At 36.8% G+C, this 24,545-nt stretch overlaps 1 protein-coding gene across 7 annotated transcripts in view; it reads left to right on the plus strand.

Annotated features, from left to right (window-relative positions):
- The first annotated feature begins 752 nt into the window (after positions 1-752).
- The window catches only part of LOC149677245 (cell adhesion molecule Dscam1-like), a 106,152-nt gene continuing 82,359 nt past the window's right edge, over positions 753-24,545 (plus strand). For all 7 annotated transcript variants that reach the window (XM_089838276.1, XM_089838277.1, XM_089838278.1 and 4 more), the window contains exon 1: positions 753-1,883. In XM_089838276.1, coding sequence (XP_089694402.1) covers positions 1,820-1,883 — 64 coding nt within the window. In that variant the 5' untranslated portion in view covers positions 753-1,819. The remainder of the gene's footprint in view (positions 1,884-24,545) is intronic.

A 24,545-nucleotide genomic window follows, 5' to 3' on the forward strand; every position in this document is an offset into this window, starting at 1 on the left:
TTACCTCTTGGAAATAATCTTTAATCGCATTACATAGCTATATAGAGAGTAACTTCAATTATCCCTCAGCTGCAAAATCTATTTTCATTATGGTTCATTTCGGTCGCCTTTCCTTATACGATTCCTTTACTAAAACCCTGCGATTAGGCTTAGCGATACAGATCGGAAGAAGCCAATTTCTCAGCGTCCTAAGCGCAAACAATAATCCATTAGCAAAGCAAAACAAAAACAATGATCCCCCAATAAGATCCCTAGTAAAAGACACCCTCGGTCGGAAGTGCAGACGAAATGGTATGGAAGTTTCAAGAGTGGTATTAAGAAAGAACAAAGATACAAACAGAACATTCCAAATGATATAACGCAAATCCCTAACAGAACATAACCTAGCTGCGGCATTTGCTAGCGAATTGACTGCACATCACTGACTGAACTAAAGCGAACTTCGCATCCCGGAGCAACCGCTGGGTGTAGCTCGAGTCTGGCTTTCTTTTCGGGCAAATCCAATATAAAGAAGAAGCTATAGCGGCATTACCATTGCTAGCCAAGTATTAGGGAAGAGGTTTGGATTAAAAGAACGATCCCTTTGCTAAATTAGGCTCAAGAAGATACTTTTCCTTCTTTTCTAGCTGCTATTTCTGTCTCTCTTTAGCCTTTTCTTGGGAGTAGGGGGCTTTTCCTTACGTCCAAAGGGGCAAGCCTCACGAAGGAGACATTTAGCTCCAAATAGCGCGTGCAAATCGGCTCAAAAAAGTCCCAAAGTTTTATTTGAACTTGAATTCTTGATTTAATCCATGACCTTTTATAAATAAAATTGAAGCAAGCTTGAAAATAAAACTTAGCCAAGACTTGTAAGTTGTAGCACGACTGGCTGTAGGATAGGAGAGTACAGCATGCACCTGACTTTACTGGTCTCTTTAAAATTGTTGAGCGATTGACCAAATGACACACCATCTTCTCGATGTTTCTCCACAATTTGAAATTAAGAGTTAAAAAACAAACAGGTTCGAATGATCCCCCTACTCTCTCAAATCTCAACCAATCTAAATCAAACCCTTCATGACATTCCTGACACTCGTCCTTGAAGGAATTGGGTGCCTTCCTTTCTGGCAAGAAAAACTCTCACTGATCGAGTATACACCACGAAAGGCTCATCGTAAATGGAGATAGGGGGCGGGCAAAAAAGTGCCTTGATCGCCTGACAACCCTTACCCCCCTCTTTTCTCTAAGTAATCTAGCCCGAGTCCTAACACAACCCGTGCAGGGTCCCGAGTCCCAGATAGTCAGTTCCAGGCTTCTCTCAACGCCGGCAGAGCCCTTTTCCTAGTCCTCTTCTCCAAGAGACGGAGGAGAGAAGAGAAAAGCCCTGGACAGAATCATCCGGAGAGTCAGTCGACGCTAAATCGTCGAAGAGAACGGTCGGTCGACCGGGTCTAATCTAGCTTGTGTTGGAGGGACTCTGTGTTTCCAATCGCGAGCGGCGAATTCGACCTCGTGTTTTCAGCTGTTTAATATTCCGCGCAAAGTTTCTTCTAACATGGACCCTAAATAGACTTTAAATAGGGTCTTGTCAAGAATCGACTATACAACTTAAGACTGATCGAATATTCTTTTTCGTTTTTCCTCCTCTCTCATCGGAGTTGACTTTGGTAGTATTTCAGTCCCGGACTTTTTAGTTACTTTCGAAGAAAAAGAGGAAGTTCACTTCTTTCAAAAATCAAACGAGAAAGGGAAAAGAATTAACTTGTCGTCTTCGATCTTAGGTTCAGTTTGTAGGGAACTATCGTGAAAGAACCAAAGAAAATAAAACTACCCATCGAACATGCGGCGATTGTACGTTGTTCGACCAATCAAGTATCTGGCTTGCTTATTCCTACTTTTAGTTGGTGAGTTTGTTTTTTCTCTTTTTATAACGTAAGGTTTTTGCTTGCTTTATTGGGTGAACATTTGGTTGGGGTTTATTTTTTTGGGTGTGCGTGTGGTTATCATTTACAAATGATACTGTAAAAGGTACAACTATTACGTTTCTCTAGCGTTGTCAGTCACTGAATGGGGAAGTACTTAGTAGTAGTAATACAAGTGACGATGTACTTTATAGACAAAACTATTCAATGGACTTGACACCGCACGTCCAAAAAGAGGCGTGTGTTGCCAAGAGCCATTAGGAATGATTTCCTGTCGTCATATTCTTATACCTCTTTCCTAGGTTCAGAATTACTTTACCATTATTGATGTCACATTCCATAGGTTATTCCCCTTACAGTAGCTCTCTCTATTTGAATAGGGTTGCTTATTAGTCTGTCTACGGTATCATTCGTTTATGATGTTTTATGTCGTATACTTTTATAAGGTTTCAGGATTGTTTTAAATTCAATTAAATGGATGGTGAAATATTAAAAATTAATTTAAAAACAATTAATACGGTTGCATCTGAAAGATATTGTAAAAACTCGACTGGGGTTTAATTAACCCTACAATCACGATTAAATTAAAACAGAGCCCCTAGTGGTTTGCAAAAAAATTAGTTAAGTCCTCGCGACTCGAATAATTAACCAGAAATAAAATAATTTCGTACCTATTTTGACTTAATCCCTTTTAAAAATTAATAATATTTTTTTCTTGGCATCTTTCCAACATATCCCTTTAACTCTTCTCCGTCTTCCATCCCCGTATAATGGCATTAATTCACAAACTTCTCTTCAAAAAAAAAATTACATTAATGCACTAGATTTTAATATCAGCTAATATATTCCTTTATATATATATTTCTAAGTGACATTTCTGTAATTTTAATACATATGCCTAACTAACGAACTTTAAATTTCATAAAACAATATTAACATAACATGCAAAATAAGTCATTTGGAAAGATATACTTTGTTTCCCTTTCTAATACCTTCTCTTATTTCCCCGAATCAATAGATTTGAATAATTTACTGATAAAAAAACACAGTATGTACTCTTTAGTGTAGGGCAAATATCCATAGAATTTTAAATAAATAAAGATGGTATTCCGTGATTTTGAAAATATATATTTTTTCTTTTTTTACCCATGGGTTTTTCCATCCGTAGTCATTTTACTTACGAAAAAATACTAGATACTAAGAATGATTATGGGAGAGTGTTCTGTAGCTTTAAACATTAAAATTTATGATTGGAAAAGGTCTACATCCTCCACAGAGTTCTAGCGCATTATTATTGCATAGCATGAAAAATTCATAAAAAGTTTTTTTTTTCATATTCTGATCTTAACATATTTTGAATATTTTAAGTTTTGATTTAATTTATTCGGCTTATATGCCTATTAATTTTTTATCAGCTCTGAAATATGGATCATGAATCCAATTAATTTTTTATCAGTTCTGAATTAATATTATTTTAGATATTACTTAGATATATACACTTTTGGCTCTACGATAAAAATTTGCAAGTGATTTTATCTAATTATGTAATGATGTTAAATGAATTGTCGTTGTGTAAATTTAATGAATTACTTTATAAATCATTAGAACGTGTCCGTAAGATATTTCACTTACCCAACTATGGGTCCCCGAAATTAAAATCAATAACAAAGGACCCCGCATCTTGGTTGTACTTCTAGTAACCAGTTATTAAATTCTATAAAAAGTATTCTCGCGTGTTACGGTATAATAAGTTTAAAATAGTTCTCTGAAAAATTTGCATCCCAAAATAATTTACATGGAATAATTTTCTCTCTATATATATACTATATTTTCCAAGCGCCTTATGTTATAAAAGAGAAAAAATAAATAAATACAATTCAAGATACCCTTAAAAATTACAGGTACACAAGCAGACATTAATTCAAAACTCGTTAAAATTTAATGGACAACTTAGCCCCCTTATTTGGAATAATTTCAAAAACACTATAGACAACGAAAAGGAAGCATATGGCCCCAACTAAAACAGTACATGGAACTACAAGAGAAACTTTCAATGTTCCAAACCTTGTTCGAAAAGAGTACAAGGCTAACGTATTCTCCTTAGAATAACTTGGGTTATTAAAGTCAATCCAAAAATAAATTAAACCGTAGAAGTTACCACAACATTAGTTTAAACTACTCATCTCTCAATTTTACCATAAATTTTCAAAGTACAAATATTAACCTATCAATAGGAACCCCAAAATTCATCAGAAGATATCTACAATTAAACCTACATGATAATACTTATAATTCATACACAACCACAAACGTTTGACAAGCATTAATCAACTTCTAACTGATCAATTCAAGTAAGGCCCCTTTGGACAAATGAAGTAAACTAGGGTAAAACTTTGTTATTAAAGTTGGCAAGGTATGTATTGACAAATAAGGCAGGAAAATGAGTAGAGAAGCAGAAATGGTTGTTGTTCAGTTATCGACAATGCTGCAAAGTGAGATTGACTACACTTTTCCATTAGAGCTAATGGTATAGAAATGGGCGTTGAGGTTGGGCCCATTCGAGGGCCCCAAACTACAGGACCAGTTTCCCTTCTTACCCACAAGAGAACGCGCGACGATTTCCCCCTGGCCCGCCACCACTCACCCACCCATCCACCAATTCCCTCCAATTTCTATCCAAAGCAGCGGAAAACTTATTATTAAACATATTTACGACGCGTTTTAGGTCGACCAGCCCAGCCCTTCCCTGAGTTTCCTACACGAGGCCTAAAGACCTATTCGCATTAGGAAGCTTACTAATGTTGCCAAATAGTTTCGAGGCAATGGATCGGAACCATCACGATAGGAAATCCCTCGTGAATGGCCATGGATTCAGAGGGGATATTTTACGTAATATCTGAACACGCTTATCAGGATTTTATTTTTATGTGAATATGGTCAAATTTAGCAGAGTTTGTTGAGGAAATGAAGGATGCTACCAAGTTACACGAGAAAATATCAGAGAGCCAATGTTGTTTTACCTATGTCACTTCATGACAAGCGACAAACTTATCTTATGAACTTATACCGCAGCCTCTTGCGAGGTCTACAATGTGAATGGGCCTCAAACGCTAAGCGAATATCGACGGCAAAACCTCTGGAAAGACGAAGGGGGCTTTCACTAATTGCAGGGCCGTGTTGAACAAGGCAACTCGCTACGTTCCACTATAGAGTACCTTCAGACTACAGCGAACCATACATGGTCTCCATACGTTGCAGCCTCGGTACGGGGCAGCGAGCGTCAAGAGTCTGCACCGCTGCTTGGGTCTTTTTCGTTTTGGTACCATCTGCTACACCTTTTGGAAAATGCCTCGATACTTTAGGACTAAAGACGATGCCCCCTCTCCACCTATTCCGCGAATCCTGCAGACCCGCATTTGCCCTTTAATATTAAGTTAAGTTATGGAATGGATTCTGAGGAGAGCCATAGCGGCAAAAGACACCCGAAGCCCGTATATTTCTTTAGTGGGGTGCTTCTTTTGAATTGTATTAAGTTTTCGAACCCTGCAGTGCGGAAGAGAATTATTGTATCTATGTATCATCTTGCCAGAAACAGGGCGGCATTTGAACCGAGAGTAGTGGAAGAAAATTCCAAAGTTATCATAGAAAGTTTTAAAATGTAGGCCTAGACTTTTGAATAAAATATTGAGGGGAAAGTTGAGGCGTGTGAATGAATGCGCATTGTTTAATGTCATAAAAGTATTGTTGAACTGCTCTTAATTGAACATGACTGTTCATGGAAATTTTCAAACGCACTTTAAGAACTATTGCACCAATCTGTTCTTAGTACTAATTTGAATAAATACCGCAATCAGTATATTATAAAACTCCTAAACAGAGCCATTCGATCAATCACTCACCAAACAGTCTAATAATTGTTCCAAGAGTACCAAATTAAATGTCGTCTCAAATTACGCAACACCCATATTTCTTTAACAAATTAATTAAAAGAATTTTCCCATGCAACTTCAAAATAATCTACTTTTAATACAATATATGTATTTTCCCTTGGTCCTTTGAGTTCATAGGTTTCCTTGTGTGTATTCAAGAAAGAGAATTTCGAATTCGTTCGTTATATAACGACCGACTGTATTCCAAACCACGCTATGAATGCTAGCTAGCATCTAGCGTGAAAAGGGATTAATTCGATTGTAACACAAGGAAAGAGATCTTAATTAAACCTAGTCGAGTATAATAATTTTTCCCATTTCTCCTTTCTTTTTTTCTTCCTTTTCATCTCCGAGGTGATTATAATTGGAATTTTCCGCTTTTGAGAATGCCTTCCCTAACTCAATATCTCGCGCTAATTGTAATTCCTTTACACGCCCTGTTATACATAAACCAACATTTTTGATCTGCTCTTGAAAAGTTTCGAAAATTTATTTATTTATTTATTTTTTTTAAATTCTAATTAGAAATTCAAAGTATGGTCAGTACGTTGTTGTGGCTAGTGTTTAGATAAGCCTTTGCCACTACCTTTAGTATCGTACGTGGGTTTTTGATGTTATACGTCTGGGACTATACGCGGTTCAAAATTCTGAACTGTTAAATAATTTCCAAGTATAATTGATTGGGGAAAATGTTTGGGATAATTTAACTTGAAAGTTGGGCGATAAAGTAGTAGTCTTTCATGGTATGATGCAATTATAAGTTAGGCTGTAATGCCTGGCCAGATGGCGCTAACTAACCCATTTTCCAGTTACTTCTTAGACATGCTTACATCTACAGTTTGTGACTTCTATACGAGATAGATAGGCTCGCGCTCTATGACTTCTATATTTAATTTAAAACATCAAAAACCCTCGATTTTAAGGTCAATTTCTAAGAGCCGAACTTAAATTAATAGAAACCATTCAATTTATTTCCTTTGAATGTACTGTCGCGAGCGAGAATGTCTTTGAAGTTTCAAGATTCGCTCCAATTACACGTTAGTTAAAGACAAATATCGAAGTTTCTCGGAATTCAGAATCCTCGTTTCAAAACCTAAACTCCCAACTTGATTACGCAAACAGTCTCCATACATCTCCAATTTCCAAATCAGTTGACCAAACCCCTATAGCTCCTTCAAAGTTTTAAAGAGGAATTGGTATTGATAAACAACTGAAGCAAAAGGGTTTCCATCATCAATAAGAAAATTGTACAAGGGCACTGCAGGAAATATTTGCTTCGTTTAGAGAAAATGGATTTCATAACTTTGAAATTAATCTATTTAGTCGCTAAAATCATCTAGTAAATGGTCACAAGTTGGATATAAGTTATTCTAAAACTGCAATCATTCCTTACATAAGATCATAACAGAGCCTTCCCCTTCACCCAACCGCGCATAAACATTTCAAGGGGAATGAAAAGGGCTTGACAAGATTCACGGTATACTGACTAAGGACGACTTGAAACCCACGCAGCAGTCCTCCTTCCACTTTGCATACCTCTGAACAAAGCACGCCATTCGTAACATTCAAGTTTAGAATCTCGATAAAGATAGGGTGAAATTGATTCAACCCTGCCCAGTGTCCAAGTATGGGATTTGTACTCCCTTTAAGTTCGAATTGTTGCTCGGCGTGGTCCGAACGTGATCGAGGTCTAAATGCGACATAAATTAATGGCTAACATGTTTTACTATCCCTAGATGATGGTTATCCTTTCATGGGATTTCTCATCCAACTTTTAATAAATACCTCTTTGGCATGAGATGCGCAGAGAGCGCATCAAGCATCTTCCCAAAAGAGCGGCAAAATTCAGGTTTCCAAAATTCCCTCGAGCCTTTCGAAGGGATCCCAAATCGTTACACCTTAGAGTAAAATAAGCGGAGGGAGAATTCTCGCCCGAGTAGAAAGCAACTTTGTCAACGTATTCAATAAGTTTCGTGCCTAATTTCGACGAATAGCGACGTATTATTGCCCAGTTTGCCGTTTTAAAGTTTGTTAAATGACGCGATTAATTCTAGAAGACATCCCCGAGAGCGGGAGCAACAAATTTTCCCGCCAAAATTCCCTCGTTTTCTCCTACACACCGCGAGGAGCGCGAACATTTGGCGCGGGATTTTGGCGGGAGACATACGTCTAAAACACGAGCGCGAGCGCGCGAGATGAAAATCCGGCATTTACTGGCCTTTTCCCTCGATGCCCATCTCGGACGTATACAGAATTTATGGAGTTAAGCACGTCAAATTAGACCTCGAAATTGGTTTAGCCTCCTCCCCTCAACCTCATCTAAAACGGAAATCCACATTCTACCCGCCCCCTCTCTCTCTCAAGACTTTCCCGGGGATCAGTCTTAAATTAAATAAAACTAACGTTATCAAATTAATTACGAATATAATTAAGAAAGGTATAAATCTTGACCTCCTATACTTTTCTCCTTCTTGACCTTCTCTGATGTTTGAAACTAAGAAACTGCGGCGATCAGAAGTAATATCAATGATATCTTCCGACTAATAAACTTCTAATTTAGGCTTAAGACAGGGATTTTTAGCCGCCCATACTCATCAACTCGCGTTCTCTAGACTAATTCGACAATTAACACTTTAATAATGAAAGACGTAATAGCGTTGCTAGGTTACGCGACTCTGAATGTGTCTATATTCAAATTAAAGCCGCTGGAAATAAGATGGAAGGAAGCTCGATTACAGTGGCTTAATTTTAAATTGAAGATACCGCGGACTTTAAACGACTTGAGAAAGACGGCATCACGATACGACAAAACAACAACAAGAAAAAAAATAAGCTGTAAACTTTATTTTTAAATTAATTGTCTAAAACTATGTCATGGGGGCGTTTTAATTAAAGTCGTTAATTAAATTAATATGGCAACGTTGGCAGAGTTTTCTAAATTCCGGAATACATCAATTCGGGAAATTGTTTTAGGAAAACATTAAAACACGCGTGGGTCGAGCTTCCCATTAATATTCCCCAACGGATAATGCCGGTTTTAAACCTCATATATATATATATAGTTATCAACAATTAGTGAAGCGTTTAAAGTAATTATGTTATAGTGGATATTATAATTATGCCTAAGCCGAACTATATGAAGAATTAAAAATATTTCAAATTTTCTATTTAATTATTATAAATTTAATTATAAGCACGTTTTATTTGACTATCTAATACGTAGACTAGAACAAATACTCAAAATGATCAAAAGCGTTCGCTCCATATAATCTTATTTACTCATTATGCTAAGTTTTCGCATTTTCAAGTATATTTAAACTATCAAAACGTTGAGGCATTCGAAATTAAACTTCAATACTCCTTTAAAAGATTAAAACCATTCAACTTCATATATATATATTTCAAGGAATTCCAAATCGATGGAATAAATATATTCTCTCTCTTTTCCATTTGGAACCGTTTATTCAAAACCCTCTCTCTCTCTCCTCCGGCACCCGTTTTATTCAAAGCATGGTTGGTCTTCGGGTCCCAACTCCTAGAATACATCAAACAGAAGGAAGATCACATGATTCCAGGAAAGAAGCTGGAGCCCAGCATGTATTAAAACTGGGGTATAAGGGATAGGTTTAAAGCCCGGGGTCTCGCTCGGGGTTGAAGTTGAAGTCGAAGACAAGCATTAGTCTTCGGCCTGTCCTAAAACGTCTAAAGCCAAGTTCGGATAGAAAACATCCGATGATGGCGTTACGCCTATGTATCTAGCGCAACCCGTTACGGATAGCTATAGTTATAGGGGAATCTAGTTTACTTATAAATAAACCAGATGGATTTGGACTAAAATTGGCGAGGAAGTGGTGATGTTTTGGAATTCTTTAAAAAATATTATTAGGTATCGAATCATGTGAAGTGTGAACGGGAGAGATGGTTTGAAATTGTGGTATACCAATTAATACCATTAATTCGTAACTAATTAATATTCACAGAAGAAGCGTGACAATTTTGAAAAATAATTTTTAAGACGATATCCCGAGTGAAAGGGAAGCCACCTAACAGGGGAAAACTTCCCCATATATTTTGTACGAGCGCCTGTAGAAGTGTTCACCCGCATCGCACCAAAGTGTACTTCTAGGAATTTTAAAAATATCAAAGACTCGCCTAAATTTCGCGATAGCGCGTAGATGCTGGGGTCACTAAACATCAACCCGGTAACAAAAACACTTAGTTTGATTGCGTCGCATTGATATACTCCATACAACTTAGCGCCAACTTGTAGGCCCAACTTCAGCGTCCAGTACGGCCCAATCTGGCACGGAGTTAAAAGCTAGCAATCTTTGCTATACTGGAATTTCTCCTTCACTATAAAACCTTTCAACTCAAAACGATACCGAGTCCCAAGTAAGCAGTTCAATGCTATTTCAACCATAATTTGGAAAGCGCTTCTCCAGCCTTCAACAACGCTATAATGTTATTGTGAAATATAAATTATACGAAACTTCTCTTTCGCTTGGTTTATTTGGAGGATTCCCTCTCCGGGATTTCAAATCATTAATTTTGGGGGCTGGAATGCTTTAGGTCTACTTTTACTTCTCTTTTTTCTATACCCTGGTTCAATCTACGAAATTCGGTCGTGATTTTGGCCTTCCTTTGGGACTGTCTTAAAAGCGGTAATGGTAGACTCCGTGGGTGTATTATTTACAATGTACACAAGATTCCGGTGATGTTTTACTTTTTGAAACATCACCGGAATCGTTCGGTAACGTTCTTAGATTGAAGGTTAATATGTCTTACTACTATTTCCTTGTTTCAGGGGGCCAATCAATGTTTAGGACCAGCCCAAGTAGAACTAAATGTTGTAGACCCAAATAATGGGCTTTCTAGAGACCGTATATCCGTTTTGGTGTTCTGATTTTAAAGATATCAAGGTCTATTTTCATATGACTACAACGTATATCAAGATCTGTTCTTAATTTGGGTCATGCAAAATACAATAGGAAACAACAACAAATATTACTTACAAACACACACAAAAAAAACAACTCAAATTTCTACTGTGAAATAACAAATAAAAAGATTGCATTCAATATACGCACGAATACAAATATAGGCCAAATCGAATAAGGACAAGCAAGCATAAGAAGAAATACAGTATAAAGGTGCATGGTGGTAGTTTTATGTATGATATCCTATATGCTCCCATACTCTAAGATCTCTAGTCTCGACATGGTCCAGTGGTTATTTCAATATGAAGAAAAAAACCTAAAGAAAAGATCGACTATATACCTATACACTTATCCATCGAATCGGAACCAATAGAGAAAAGCTTTATCTTAGCGACTGTTCACCCTCCATAATATTACTTCCAGTTCAATGGATAAAGTTTGGAAGAGGTTGAAAAATTCGAATGGAAAAGCAAAGAATAAACCGATTTTTTTTTTCTTTTGGGTTTTTTCACTATCTTTTAAAGACCATGATATTTCAACGTAAGACAATACCATGGGTTAAACACGGGGGTTGAACTAATTCAATGCGTATTTAAATCTCGTGGTTTTTGACTTAATTTCAGTACACTTTTACCATGAAACAATAAAAAATAGAAGAAAATCCTTTTTTCAGTTTAAGAAGATACCACGTATTAATGCCTGTAATAAAGTATTTTCAATATCGCTTTTAAAAAGCCTAAATTCAGGCTTTATTTCGATACACTCTTAAACTGAAATATTAAACAGAATGGTTAGGAGCAGAGTCACGGGTTTGAAATAATCTCTTATTCTTCCCACAAAGTAAAATGCTCATCCAATCGGACACAAAGAAACCTTTGGGATGGAACCCTTTCTTTTCCATAAGGTTTTTCAGTTTAAAATTACAGCAATAAACAGCGCTCCTTTGACTAGCATAGATTCTGGATAATGGAAATGGTCTGTAGAAGTTAGGAATAAAACATTCCTTGAGAGGTATCAATAATGCCCATTTCTGTAGTGAATACTTCGATTCCCCCATTTTAAAATTTACCCCACTGAACCCACAGTCTTTCGTAATTTTGAAAAATAAGAAAACCCAATTAGTAGTATTTTTCCCTCCTCCCATTCTCTCTCTCTCTCTCTCTCTCTCTCTCTCTCTCTCTCTCACGTGGTAATGAGATTTAGAAAAATTGAGAGGAGGATGTATAAGGAAAAGTATGGATGTACAGAAATAGGATAGAAGCAGCAAAATTTAAAAAGCGATTTTTGAATGAAAATGAGATTTGGAATTTTTTTTCGGACATTCCCTTACGTGGATTTCAATTAAAACCGATTTTTAAAATAAGGGAGATAAACTGTAATTAGTTTAGACTATATTGTCTATCAAATGGAGATATAAATAGTTCTAAACATAAACTTTAAAACCATAAAAATGTGAGTTAATTTCCAAATTTCGAGACTTGGTTGGTTTCTGAGCGAAACTTAAGCATCAGTTTGCTTACGTCAGTATTATAAATCGAAACTAAACGCTAATAAACGAAGACACACCCAAAAAAAGTAGCAGTCGAAAAAAAACATAAAATTAAAAACAAAAAAAAAAAAATAAAAATTAATTAAATTTCCGTTTGGCAGAGCTTCCCCGCTACAAAAACCAAATTAAGTTCTTAAAGACTCCGCGGGCATACACGCACCAAGGCAACCGGTAAATCCCACACGTTTTTTTCTTCTATTTATTAAATTGGATCTCTTATCATTGAAGCTCATCTGCGTATGAAAATAAAAGGACTAGTGCCTTCTGGATGGATATACGTATCCTTTACAGTATCCCGATAATTAAAAACCTCTATAATCTAAGAGAGTGTCCCGAGTTTAGAAAAAAAAATAAGGTTCATTACCATAAGAAGAATCATGATGAGATGAAAGCCAATTTCAACCTAAAGGCGTGGAGAAATACCCCATCGGAAAGGAGAGAGAGAGAGAGAGAGAAAAAAAATCCTCAAATACAGTTTCCGTCTTTGTCCAAAACTCTCCATTTGGAACGAGAAGCTATATGGGTGGATTTTTGCAGAAAAAAGGTTTGTCCTTTCAGGCGCCTCTCCTTCTGTTTTAAGATACACCGAGAGCGAGAGAATCCTTAGGCTAGCTTGCAGGCTTCACTGCCCAAGGCTTAATTTTTTATACCCAAGCTAGCACTTGGAATTCTTTTTACGATTGGCTAGCCAGTGGTATCGGTTAATTCGCGAGAAGTTCATTCATTTCGGTAATCGTAATAACATACCGACATTATCCCGGCATTCCTAAGCCTAATATTAGTTTAAATCATACACGATTCATCATCAGAAACTGCGCACTACATTTTCCACGACAAGCAGACGCCGTTTAATATGGCTTCTTTATACTATATTAAGACTTAAGCCTAATTCCCTGAAAATATAAATAAATTTTGAACGAAACCGAATAAACGGTGCAGAAAACTTGTTTATCCACAATTTAGGCTTAGCGCTTCCTAAATCCAGGAAACCTTTACTGTTTAGGAGTCGTTTGCTTTACAAGCAAATCATTAAAGCATTTTAACTTTAAAACAAATTGAGGTTAGGTTCCAAGAACAACTTAAAATCATCTTGAAACCAAGAATATTACTAAGCCTAATTACATTTAAATTAATTTCATCGACCACGTAAGTTACTTTGACAAAATTTATCAGCACCACAGGATTAGCCACAAATCTGCGCTTCCGAAATCGGAAGAGCATCAGCTAGGAGTCGTAAAGGGCCGGGTTGTCGAGAGAATGGGGGTGGGTATATATATGTTTACGCTTGACTGCTAATGACTCCTCGAAGACGAATGGGCGGACGCTAAGAAAGATTAGGCTTAAAAATTCACGCGTTCTTTTCTCTTAAAGGTCTTTATTCACCCCCGGCAAAGACCATCTCAATCCATACCGTTTCTTACTCCCAAGCCCAGAAAAAGGATAAAAAACTATAGGGAAAAGAAAGAACTACGTCATGGAGAAGTATCGCGTTAGAGAGAAGGAGAGAAAGAGAGAGCGAGAGAGAGAGAGAAAGAAGGCACATGGAATAGTTTTATGAAAGACTCTTGATTTTCATTTCTGGAAAGAAACGATTCTTTTATTTTTTGAACTCTTCTCTCTCTCTCTCTCTCCCTCTCTCTCTCTCTCTCTCTCGTTCATCTGAGAAGCTCTAGTATTTCTTTCATTCCTTATATTTCTAGCTCGGTTTCTTTTTTTTTTTAACTGAGATCTGCCTTTCTCCAACTTAAGAGCTGGCTGGGTATAAGAAAAGGGTAAAGTTTACGGATTTAGAAGCTGCAGTATCTGTACCGTTTTTAATATTAAATATCGTTTTTCAGTTATGAATTTTATCAATACTGTTATGAATGTGCGGAATTTCTAACGTTACGCGGGAGCGTGGGTGGGTAGGACTGATGTACAGTGCACGTGTTATATTGTGAATCAATTTTGAGTCGAAAATATAATGAATACCCTGTATATTCTTAAATGTTATCAACACATTCATTTGATAATTTGGAGATACGTTGAATTACGTTTAAAGTTAAGTAAGTTCCATATTCAAGTGGCAATTACGTAACTTCAAATTTTTTCTTTTAGTTTAAGATGAGTTTGAGGCTGCAGCAGAAGAATTTTTCAAGGATGGTTCATTTTTCTTTCAAACTCGGCTCTTTTTTTTCAGTTTAACCCTTCCCCTTTTCGGAAGTAAAACTAGTAAGGCATAAAAGAAACGGAAAGGGGAAGCATGCATTTCGAAGAAAGGTGAGGTAGAAAGGTCCAATTTCTTACTTTAGTTGAAAGCTTCGAAGAATTAACTTTGTTTCAAATTTTACTGTAGTTTATTAAATTTATCGTTGAAAGAAAAAAAATGAACTCTATTAGGCTCAAATATTAATTTAAAAATAAAAAGACTTTAGTGCACGGCTTGGCTTGACTTTACCCTGGAAATATATGTCCGTCCCCCTGAGAATCGGACCTTTTCTTCAAGATCAACAGGAAAGACACTTTTTGAAAACATCGAAACGAGACATTTCAAAGTATTTCCTTTTTTTCTTAAAGCATCGTGAAACTTCGTAAATATAATTAGGGTAGGCTAAAGATTAAATTAGCAATGAAGTTTGTATTAATAAAAAAAAAGAAATAATTTTAGCTATGAGCAATTCCTGAAGTAAAATTAAATAAAATAAAATAAAATAAAATAAAATAAAATAAAATAAATTGCATCCTGACTTTTCAGCTGCACAAATCTCTAGTAAATAATATAGACGAACTCGCATTCTCCCCAAAAACACTAAGATATAAATAATATAATTCAATCCTGATCCTAGAATTTAAACAATATTTTCGTAGGCAGAAGATCTTGGAAGAATCTAGTCTGATAGAGAGAGAGAGAAAAAAAAACATAAAATTTTTATATCCTCCATTCTTTATTCAAACGTTTCCCATTCTTTTACGCTATAGGAGAAGAGGCGTTTTGTATTTTATTGCTAAACTTCTCCAGCTAGCTTCCGCAATAATTCATCTCCGCATCTGTTATTTCATTTCGGGAGCTGCATGCTACGCTCCGCTCTGCTCTTGGTCCTCCCAAAACCTTTCCCCGGGCTCTTCCGTTGCCAGAAATCCAAGCCTGACCGTTTTCCCAACAAATATATTTTTCCAAAGACCCCTCCTCCTTTTCTCATCCCCAACGAACAATATCGGACGAATATATCACGCACAAACTTCACCTTAGACTAAAATAGTTCATAGGAACTTGTTACGGTTCGGGAGTAAACTGTATTTGGTCTGAAATAGAGTGAGAAATGTAAGAGCGTGGGAGATGAGACCGATGAACTGGAGTGCCCCAGCATGCTTTTCGAGATTAGGCATCATTGAGTGCAGTCATGATACTCTCGGTAAAAATATTATACTAACTTAGCTAAGGAGTGTAAATAGAAGTTCTTGTTGCTATAACCAGGTGGCACTTAATGATTATGCCCAACATAAAACCAGAGTATTATGGGTAAAATTTACGGCCATTCGTGGTGGGAAGGGCCCTCTCGCGTTAGCCCTTTAGAATATGATTGCTACTCCAGTATAAAATTCCCTCCTCCAATTAGATTTAAGCTGATAAGAACAGATACCAAATTGTATTGCAAACTGAACCCAACGGTCATTTCTAAGGGATTTTTTTTCTGAAAGTAAAAAGGCTTCCCATTGTCTTGAAGACCTATTTTTGTCTAAGGATATCGTATCCATAGTGAATCGCCGCGCTTTAAAACTATAGAGAAAACTATTCTAATCTCTACACGCGGCGCGCGGCTATAGCTCGGGGGATGCATGCATGTGGAAGAACGGAGGCTTAGCTCTGGAAAGAGAGAGAGAGAGGGATGGGAGAGATCTATTTAAGAAAAAAATGAAACTAAAATATAGGAGGGTATAAAGCCAAACGTATAAAAATTTATGAATATACGTCCCGTATAATAGAGAGGAGGGGGAACATACCGTGTAAGAAAAGGGGAAGATCTCGGGTACTTTAAATATCGTTGTAAATTTTAGAGTAAAGATGGAGTAAGTCGTTTTTAGGGGTGGAAATTTCAATACAGTATTGGCACTGAGCAGACGTCTATCCATTCAATCACGTTAAAGAAATATAGCTAAGTAAAAATCGAAAGAGAGATATATCTCTTACAATTGTCCAGCAAATTTCAATGATTTATTAAGAAGAGAAGTTTATTGTTGAAATTTTAGGATTCATTTTAATAAACATTTCAGTAAGCCAGGAGGACAAAGGGCAATACCAAGTAACCTGACCTCATGAAGTAAAAGTTATATTTTCTTCAAATTATCCTTAAAACCTCGAGTCTAAACATACGACGTTTTGAACTTTCGATATCGATAGTTTTAAAGCGGCCTTTGGGATAACCACGATGGAAGAAGAGTCAAAAAGACAGTTTAGGAAAGCAGTCGATAAGGGGTTTATCTCTTTAAAGACACCCTCTTTTTCCCGCACTAACAACGCTGTTAGGTTAAGTTGACAACCGTTTGTTATCAGTATTCCCACTCGTGAGTCGATATACTTAAGGATAAAAAAAAAATCCATCCCTTGTTCATCAATATAAATCTCTCGCAGTAAATGAGATTTGCAAAAAATAGCTTAAACCTTACAGGGGAAAGTTCGATTTTTTTTCAATGGCTCTTCGGGAAGATTTTAGGTTAGGATTTACAACAAATTCACGCTTTCCCCTATCTTATTCTCAAACGTGTCGTTATCCGCGACTTTATACAACTTATGGGAAAGTATAGGGAAATTTAGGGAAGGGAAAAAACCAAAGTCGAATATTCGATGGTATAGTATTGACCAATCAGGCGTAACCATTGTTCAGGAAGATATTTACTTTTTCCTCCTTATACAGGGTGTTTCTGATAAGTCTGGTGGCATAAATTAAGGGGGATGTTCTTTGGAAAATCGCCCGGGCCACTGTTTTCGAGTTATGGTTTAAGGGTTCATCCGTAAAATACTCCATCCAATCTTAACTCGATTTGAAACAGTGTCTTTTGTGGGAAACAAAATGGAGATAGAAGTTACATTTTCGATTCAAAATCGATTTCCCAAAGAACATCCCCCTTAATTTATGCATGCAGACTTATCAGAAACACCCTGTATATTTTGGTCTTCCACAGAGACCTTAGGGCGTATGTCTATGGTACTTTGGGCTATACAAATTGCTTAGATCTAATAAACAACGGGGAAACTGCAACTTTTTTTGGGCTGCTGGGGAGGGAACGTGATCAAATTGGCCCCGTTTCTTATTATTACTCCCTTAGCTTAATCTGAGAATGTGGGAAGGAAGAAGCAAATGTCTTTCGTTTACGGTTGAATGGCGATTGCGCTAAAAGATTCCATTCGCGTTCGGAGAACTAACGAAGTGAAAGGATGAAACCATTAACTCGCATTCCGACGTTTATCGAGCTATTATTGGCTCTTAGGTAGCGAATATGGTAAGGCGATAAGCGAACCAAACAAAGCCTTAAGAATTAATGGTGTGTTGTTTAACATCTGAAACTTTGAACCAATTATATATGTATAAATATATATACAATCCTACAAACAAGACTTGCGGATTAAGAATCAGATATCCGCTACGTATCTCCGGAAGGAAGGTTAAGGGATAATAAAACTGAAATAGTTAAGCCTAATTTAAATGAAAGCGGAAAGCACGTGTAATTTTTCCCGCGCAAACTTGAATTACTTTCGTCTGCTGCTCTAGACGTTTCAGTACAGGTTTCTCGGTTAATTTATACTCCCTTCAAGATTAGACAAGACGAATGTACGTATACCTATACATTTCTTTTATCTTAAGAACTCTCATTTCTGTTAGGCCTATTGTATTGTTTGTGTCTATAAACTATATAGGCCTAAGTGTCGCGAGAACTGGGTCGAAAGAAAACCTAAATACTTTATTGGATGTACACTAAAGCCAAGGCCTACGTGAGGGCAACCATCCATAGCGTTTTGTCTCGAGTAATATACGTCGTCGGCAGCAGAACCAAGAAGTAAAAATGAATGAGTTTTTTGTTCTGGTAAAGCTTACAAAGTCATTACACGGTCACGGACAAATGACATTTATTCCCCGGACCGCTCTTTGCCCATTCTCTTTTCCCTTTTCACTTTTTCTTTCGGGACTTCTTCTCGGTTCATGCAAGCCGCGATAAGAGTTGCAACTAGGCCTCGGTTGTGGATTACTATAAGGAGTCGCTTAGCGCGCGCTATTACAAGCTATTTCTTAATGGTTAGCGATTTATTTTTAATTTTTACTACTTTATCTATCTATAACACGAGCTACGAGCTCGTGAAACGTTTCTAGTCATGCTATTTAGCAATTTGCAGATCGCAACCAACGACTTACATTATTTTTTCCCCTCAATATTTTGACACTATAAGTTCCTACGGACTTTCAAACTCTAAGCCTTAGTTTTAAGACTAAATCGCTAAGCCTAATGGTGAAATTCAGTTTCCATCTTTGAAATAGATGGATAAAGTAAATTGACTGAAAATACGATACGGAATGTAAATTATTTCCTGGAATATTGGGTGTGGATCAAAAGCAATATTGATTTTATGAGATTTAAAGAAAGAAGTTTTGAACTTTAAATTTCACAAGAGCTTGTGCGAACTAAGCCTAATTTTTCAAATAAAAATATAAAAAGCACGTGCTATTATTCCCTCGCTAAACTTGAGAGATCTTATGTCTGGCGCCATAAATGTTGAAGAAGACATTAGAGAACATAATATTGTTTTAACTGTATCTTTTTGGAATTAATGAAACACATTTTAAGAAGAAAAAAACAAAATCTTAATCCCCAAACAATTTATCAAAGTCTTCAGGTTTTAATTTAATTAGTCCTCCCTAAATCTAATCGATTAAACCATTAATATCCTCGTTGGTTTGAAATTTGCAATTCAAATTATAACAACCTTTACTTCAGCATATACTACGATGGTCGAAAATCCATATTATACTTGCATGGACCAATAAACTAGAGGGCATGACTCTCATGTTCAAAAGCTTCAGTCGTTATCTTAAAAAATTGTACCTTTGATGAAGGGTAAATTAAAACGGAATGGTAATTTGTCCCGCTTTTATTTGCCCATGGTTCCTTTCCAAGCTCAAACAAACAAACCAGAGATAAAAATGTTCAATAAATAATCCCTTATCACATAAAAACAAAATTTACAGCGACTAAATTTAGAAAAGTTTTAGAGCAGATCCAAAACAGTGCACGGGGATTAAACTTAATAACTAATTAATTGAATATTCAAAACGACTGCGGAGGATGCAATTTAACAGTGGCTATTTAGAATGATGATTCATATTTAGGTAAACAAAAACGGGGTCCAGTTTTAATCAGCAAAGCCGTCGGGGGCACGATGCAATGTCACTTAAGACCGTCTTTAAGGACATCAGCTCCTCGGCCCATTATCGTTACCAGTGCCAAACCAAGTGTCCAACAGTAACGCAACGCCTACTATAGGCCCGTATGTACACTTCTCCGTTTAACAATCAGGCATAAATAAAGGGCCTTATCTAAGGTTCGCGGGGTGAAAATGGCTCACTGAAAATGAGATCCGAGCATAACTCATATCAGGGTGGGGTTCAACAGGCTAAATATTTAGATTTATAATAATAATGTGTAGGAGGAGAGTGCGTCAAATGGCAAGTTTACAGCCAAACTCAAGTAACTTTCGAGTTAATGTAAGGGAGTTACGATATTTTTGGTACAAATATTCCATCCCTGAAGCTTATTGTCACACAGCTTGAATACCGAATTTTAAGTTCCGTTCTCTCATTTCAACAATTTAATGGTCCATAAGGGAACTTTGGTTCACTTCTACAGACTATACTCCGTCATAACTCTACAAAATGAGCGTCGATTTAGGCTTACATATGCAGCAGTATTTACATATTCAGAATAAGGTCTTTATATAATTCCCCCCCCCTTAGTATTTACTATAGTTTTAAATTGGTAATATCCGCTGTTAGTGACACGAAGTTAAAGTCGATTCTCAGGACGAAGATGAAATAATTATCAATTAAATAGATGCGTTATTTTCCAGAGCAAATCCAAACTCAAAATAGTACAGTTTCCTTTCCCACGTCATAAATGTAGTAAAATGTACACAATTTCACTGGAATTTTGTAAATAGGTTCATTATACTCTATTACAGAGTTGTAAATTGTTGACTAAACTCGGCGACCATCTTAAATAATGGCAGACAATAAACTAGCAAAGTTCTGTAATATTTGGTTTAACTCAGAAACCGAACTAATACATGATATATACTTTTAAATAAGAACAAAATGCATTCAAATTATTTTCGGTTATACGCAAAGACTTAAAATGAGGCTTAATTTTGAAAGAATTAAAGAGAGAAAGTGGAGAGGGATGGATGAAGGCATAGATGCGGAGCTAATCCTCTTTTAAAATTCTTCCGGACTTAACTTAATCGAAGATGCGAGGAAACTTTACAAATTGATTAATCCTATTTTTATTTTACTACTAGAAATTCTAATTTCAATCCATGGATGGTTGGGAACTATACAAATAAATAAGAGAATTAAGATAAATTAAACATCCGGATGTTGTTGAAAGTGGAAGCAAAATTGCGCCCACAATGTACACCAACATCATTAAAGTTAAATGAATCAACGGAAATTTTAAATTAAAAATAACTTCCGAATCTAGTGCATGCCAACCTTCATTTTCTTATCATCTTCCGCTTTATTAAGTACTTCCTCTCTAAGATATCAGTTACCATCTTGCGCAGGAGCTTAATAAACTTCCAGCAACCTCTTAAATGTTTTCTCGGCACTTTGCAATCCTTTTAATTAAACCTTGACTATTATTTTAACTAATAATGAAATATACCACGTTCCGTATCAAAAAATAAAAATGAAATTAAAACATTTATCTGGATACAGCGAGAAAGAGCAAAAGAGGATGAGGAGAACGAGAGAAAAGGCCTGCCCGAAAAGGGATGAGGCGTAAAAGACAAAATATATGACGACACGCCTCCGCGTGCCGAGTCGTGGACGGAAAAATCCCCAAAACAACACCCTCGGGAATTTTACATTCAATTTTCTCCGGGAAAACAATCCAGCGCTTTGCTTTTCGGCTCTGCTCTTTCTCTTTTGCATATAGGCCTTGGTCTATTCCCTTTTACAAAAGCTCCGAGAGAAGAGTGCAGCAGTTTCTCTTAGCCTTGCAGGACCGTCGTCGACGTTTATCTCTCCCAACCCTTTCCCCACGCAGAACCCTTTATTTTTAAGCCACCTAAAATGTCACTATGGCGAAACAAAAGAGATTTATAAATCAGAAGCGAAATTGCCGCCACGTCCCTGCCACCCCCGCTCTATTTACTGTATATTCAGTCCATACTTTAACCCTTTAACCCACTAAACGAATTCCCGAAATAGAAAACTGCATGCCGGCAGTGAAAGTCCGAGAGTGTACGCGATGACCAGCTTAATGAAGGATAAAGTTTCTTCGGAGGAAGAGGATGAGGATGAGGATAAGGAGAGAATATTGCATTGGCGAGAGTTTAAAGGGAAGATAAACGGTTTAAAATTTTAAAATACGATTGATAAAACATGAACGCCTAAACCGTTAGAACTAGGATGTACCTATTTTTTTTATAAAAATGAATGCACGTACCACGTAGCAAATACTTATTTAGACTATGATAACCTTATGAATAGGATGTACTGTACAGTAGATTCTAGGATAGAAGAGGGACTATGGGCAAGGATATAATTTAGTTCCGAAATCCTACCCTAGATTAGAGAGAGGACAGCGGGAACAGTACAATTCCAGAGATTGGTGGATAGTGGATACGGATTAATGGGTTGAAATGAGGCCTTCATGAACAATGACCAGCACCAAAGGCCTAGCTATAGTAAGAGCATCCCAAAGAGAAAATTTGACGTCATCGCTTTCGTCTCTTCTTATCTATTGCTTTGGGGGCGCGCATTCTCATATCGGTCACCCGAAGCGTGGAATAGCTAGATCTCGTTACGTCATAGTAGATGAAATGGTTGAGCGAGACAACATTTAAAATAATTCCCATCTATTCATGATAACGTTTTAAATCCAGGAGTGAATACTGACAACGTAATACCAAAATAAATCATTCAAAGTTGTTTTCCCTTACACAGATACATCGACATTACAATGGGATCAAACTCTTGCATGACCCATCTTGTGTAAAGTTGATTGATATCTATCAATTTCCTCAGTCATTTCATCTACTAATCAACTCGACGTAACATTAAGATAAAACGGAGTGGCTAACATGGGATCGCAGACAAGGATCTGGTGGGGCGATGGGGGCAGACGGACGGGGCAGCTAGCGTAACTGGGGTCCGAACACGGTCAAATATTTCTTGCCCCGTTGGCTACCCCCAACCCCATACCCTCCCCTGATGGAATCTTTTCATTTCATCTCTTTGGGTATTATATCCCGCCACATCGTTTACGAAAATGGAATAGTATGGGGCCCTGGAAGTTGCGGATAAAGCCTACAACCACAGACGAGATAGAATGAACCCCAGGGATGGGCCAAGAAAAAAAATAAAAAAGAAGAAATAATCTTATTATCGACAATCCGAGCGTGTAAAAGTCTTTTACTAAATGAACTATGAAATCCGTTACATGCATGCACTGGCCTACATATTTCTCTCTCCCCTCTCTCTCTCTCTCTCTCTCTCTGCTTGTGGTAGGAAATTGTAGCACACAATCCATATTATGCCCCCGTTTAGATTACGAGAATTTTGTGGGTCCTATCTATTGGATTTAGATTAAATACATTTTACATTAATGGATCCATATAACTCGGTGGTGAAAATTTGGGTCATCCAAAGGGTTAGTAAAGGTTAATTTTGAGTTAATTTTTTTTTTCATCTAAAAGCCTGGAATTTAAAAAAAGAAAAAGAAAAAGAGTTTCTTTATGGATGGACCCTTAAACAAACGACTAACTAGCGCCACATAATATGTAGAGTGAAACAGGGATGCGGGAAATTAAGGATCATAAGGAACGGGGTTTTATATAAAATTTAAAAGAAAGGTGAAATAAATAATTTAATTTTGCGACAAATATGATCATTATCAATTTCTAACCTAAAAATGCATTATCCCTAAAAGTTAAATAAATACCTCCTGACGCGTATAATACAAAATTGGATAAAATTGAGTCTAAACTAATTTTGTAAAACAAATTTAGTTAGTTTCAAAAAATTAACTTTGAAACTATAGGTATATTCGCAATTCGTCAAGTAATAACATAGACTGGGTGAACTTATTTAAATTTATCGAAGCGGAAAATGTTTAAGCGGAAAAGAATAAGAGAGCTGGCCGGGCCATACCCGAAAACCTTCCATCCAGGAAGTAGCAGCTAACCTCGACAGAAAACCTAGGGGGGGGGGGGCAAAATAAGGGGTCCGAAATAATTTATTATAGGCACTACGCGAAGTATATGCTTAGTCTCAGTTTAGCTAGAAAGCGGATAGATGCATGCATGCATGCATGCATGTATGTATGTATGTATAGAAAACCTTGCCGCCTCTTGTTGAATTTAACAACCACGCTAGCTTTAAACTAATAGCCCAAAACCTAAGGTATATTAATGATGGCTTTCAACACTTTGTTACCTCAAATACAGCTAACGTACGAAAAAGGCCAGAACAGGAATTTTACCTTAAACTATGATAGAAGTCCATTACTCCGAAGTTGAAAGGCATTGCCTTAATTTTTACGCGATATTATTATTATCGGTCTTTCATTGAACTTTGACCCCATCGAATTTATTTTACTTCAAGTTATTCACATCTGATAACACTACACGTTTAAACTTCACTACTTCCCTTGCTGATAAATTAATAACAATTTTCACCTCTTCGTTTTACGAAATTTAACCAACGTAACGAAAGATAGGAAAATGGAATACAAGGGCGCAAAATTCCTATCTCCACTATTTCCTTTCGGATTTTATATTTGAAAGGTAACACCTTACCCTAAAGGTGAAACTGGGGGGATGTGGGTGAAATTTTAGCTTTTATAATTGACTCGTCACTATCGGGGGGAGGTGGTATATTTTCAACCTCCTAAACCTAACCCTTTCTAACCACATATGCCTTGGCTTTTCATAAAAGCCGCGCGCGCAAATCCCCAGTTTTCTATATACTAATGAATTTGC

This window comes from Phalangium opilio, unplaced genomic scaffold, assembly GCF_054372755.1.
Source record: "Phalangium opilio isolate 3A_F unplaced genomic scaffold, DU_Popi_V2 ptg000045l_1, whole genome shotgun sequence".
NCBI classification, from domain to species: Eukaryota; Metazoa; Arthropoda; class Arachnida; order Opiliones; family Phalangiidae; genus Phalangium; species Phalangium opilio.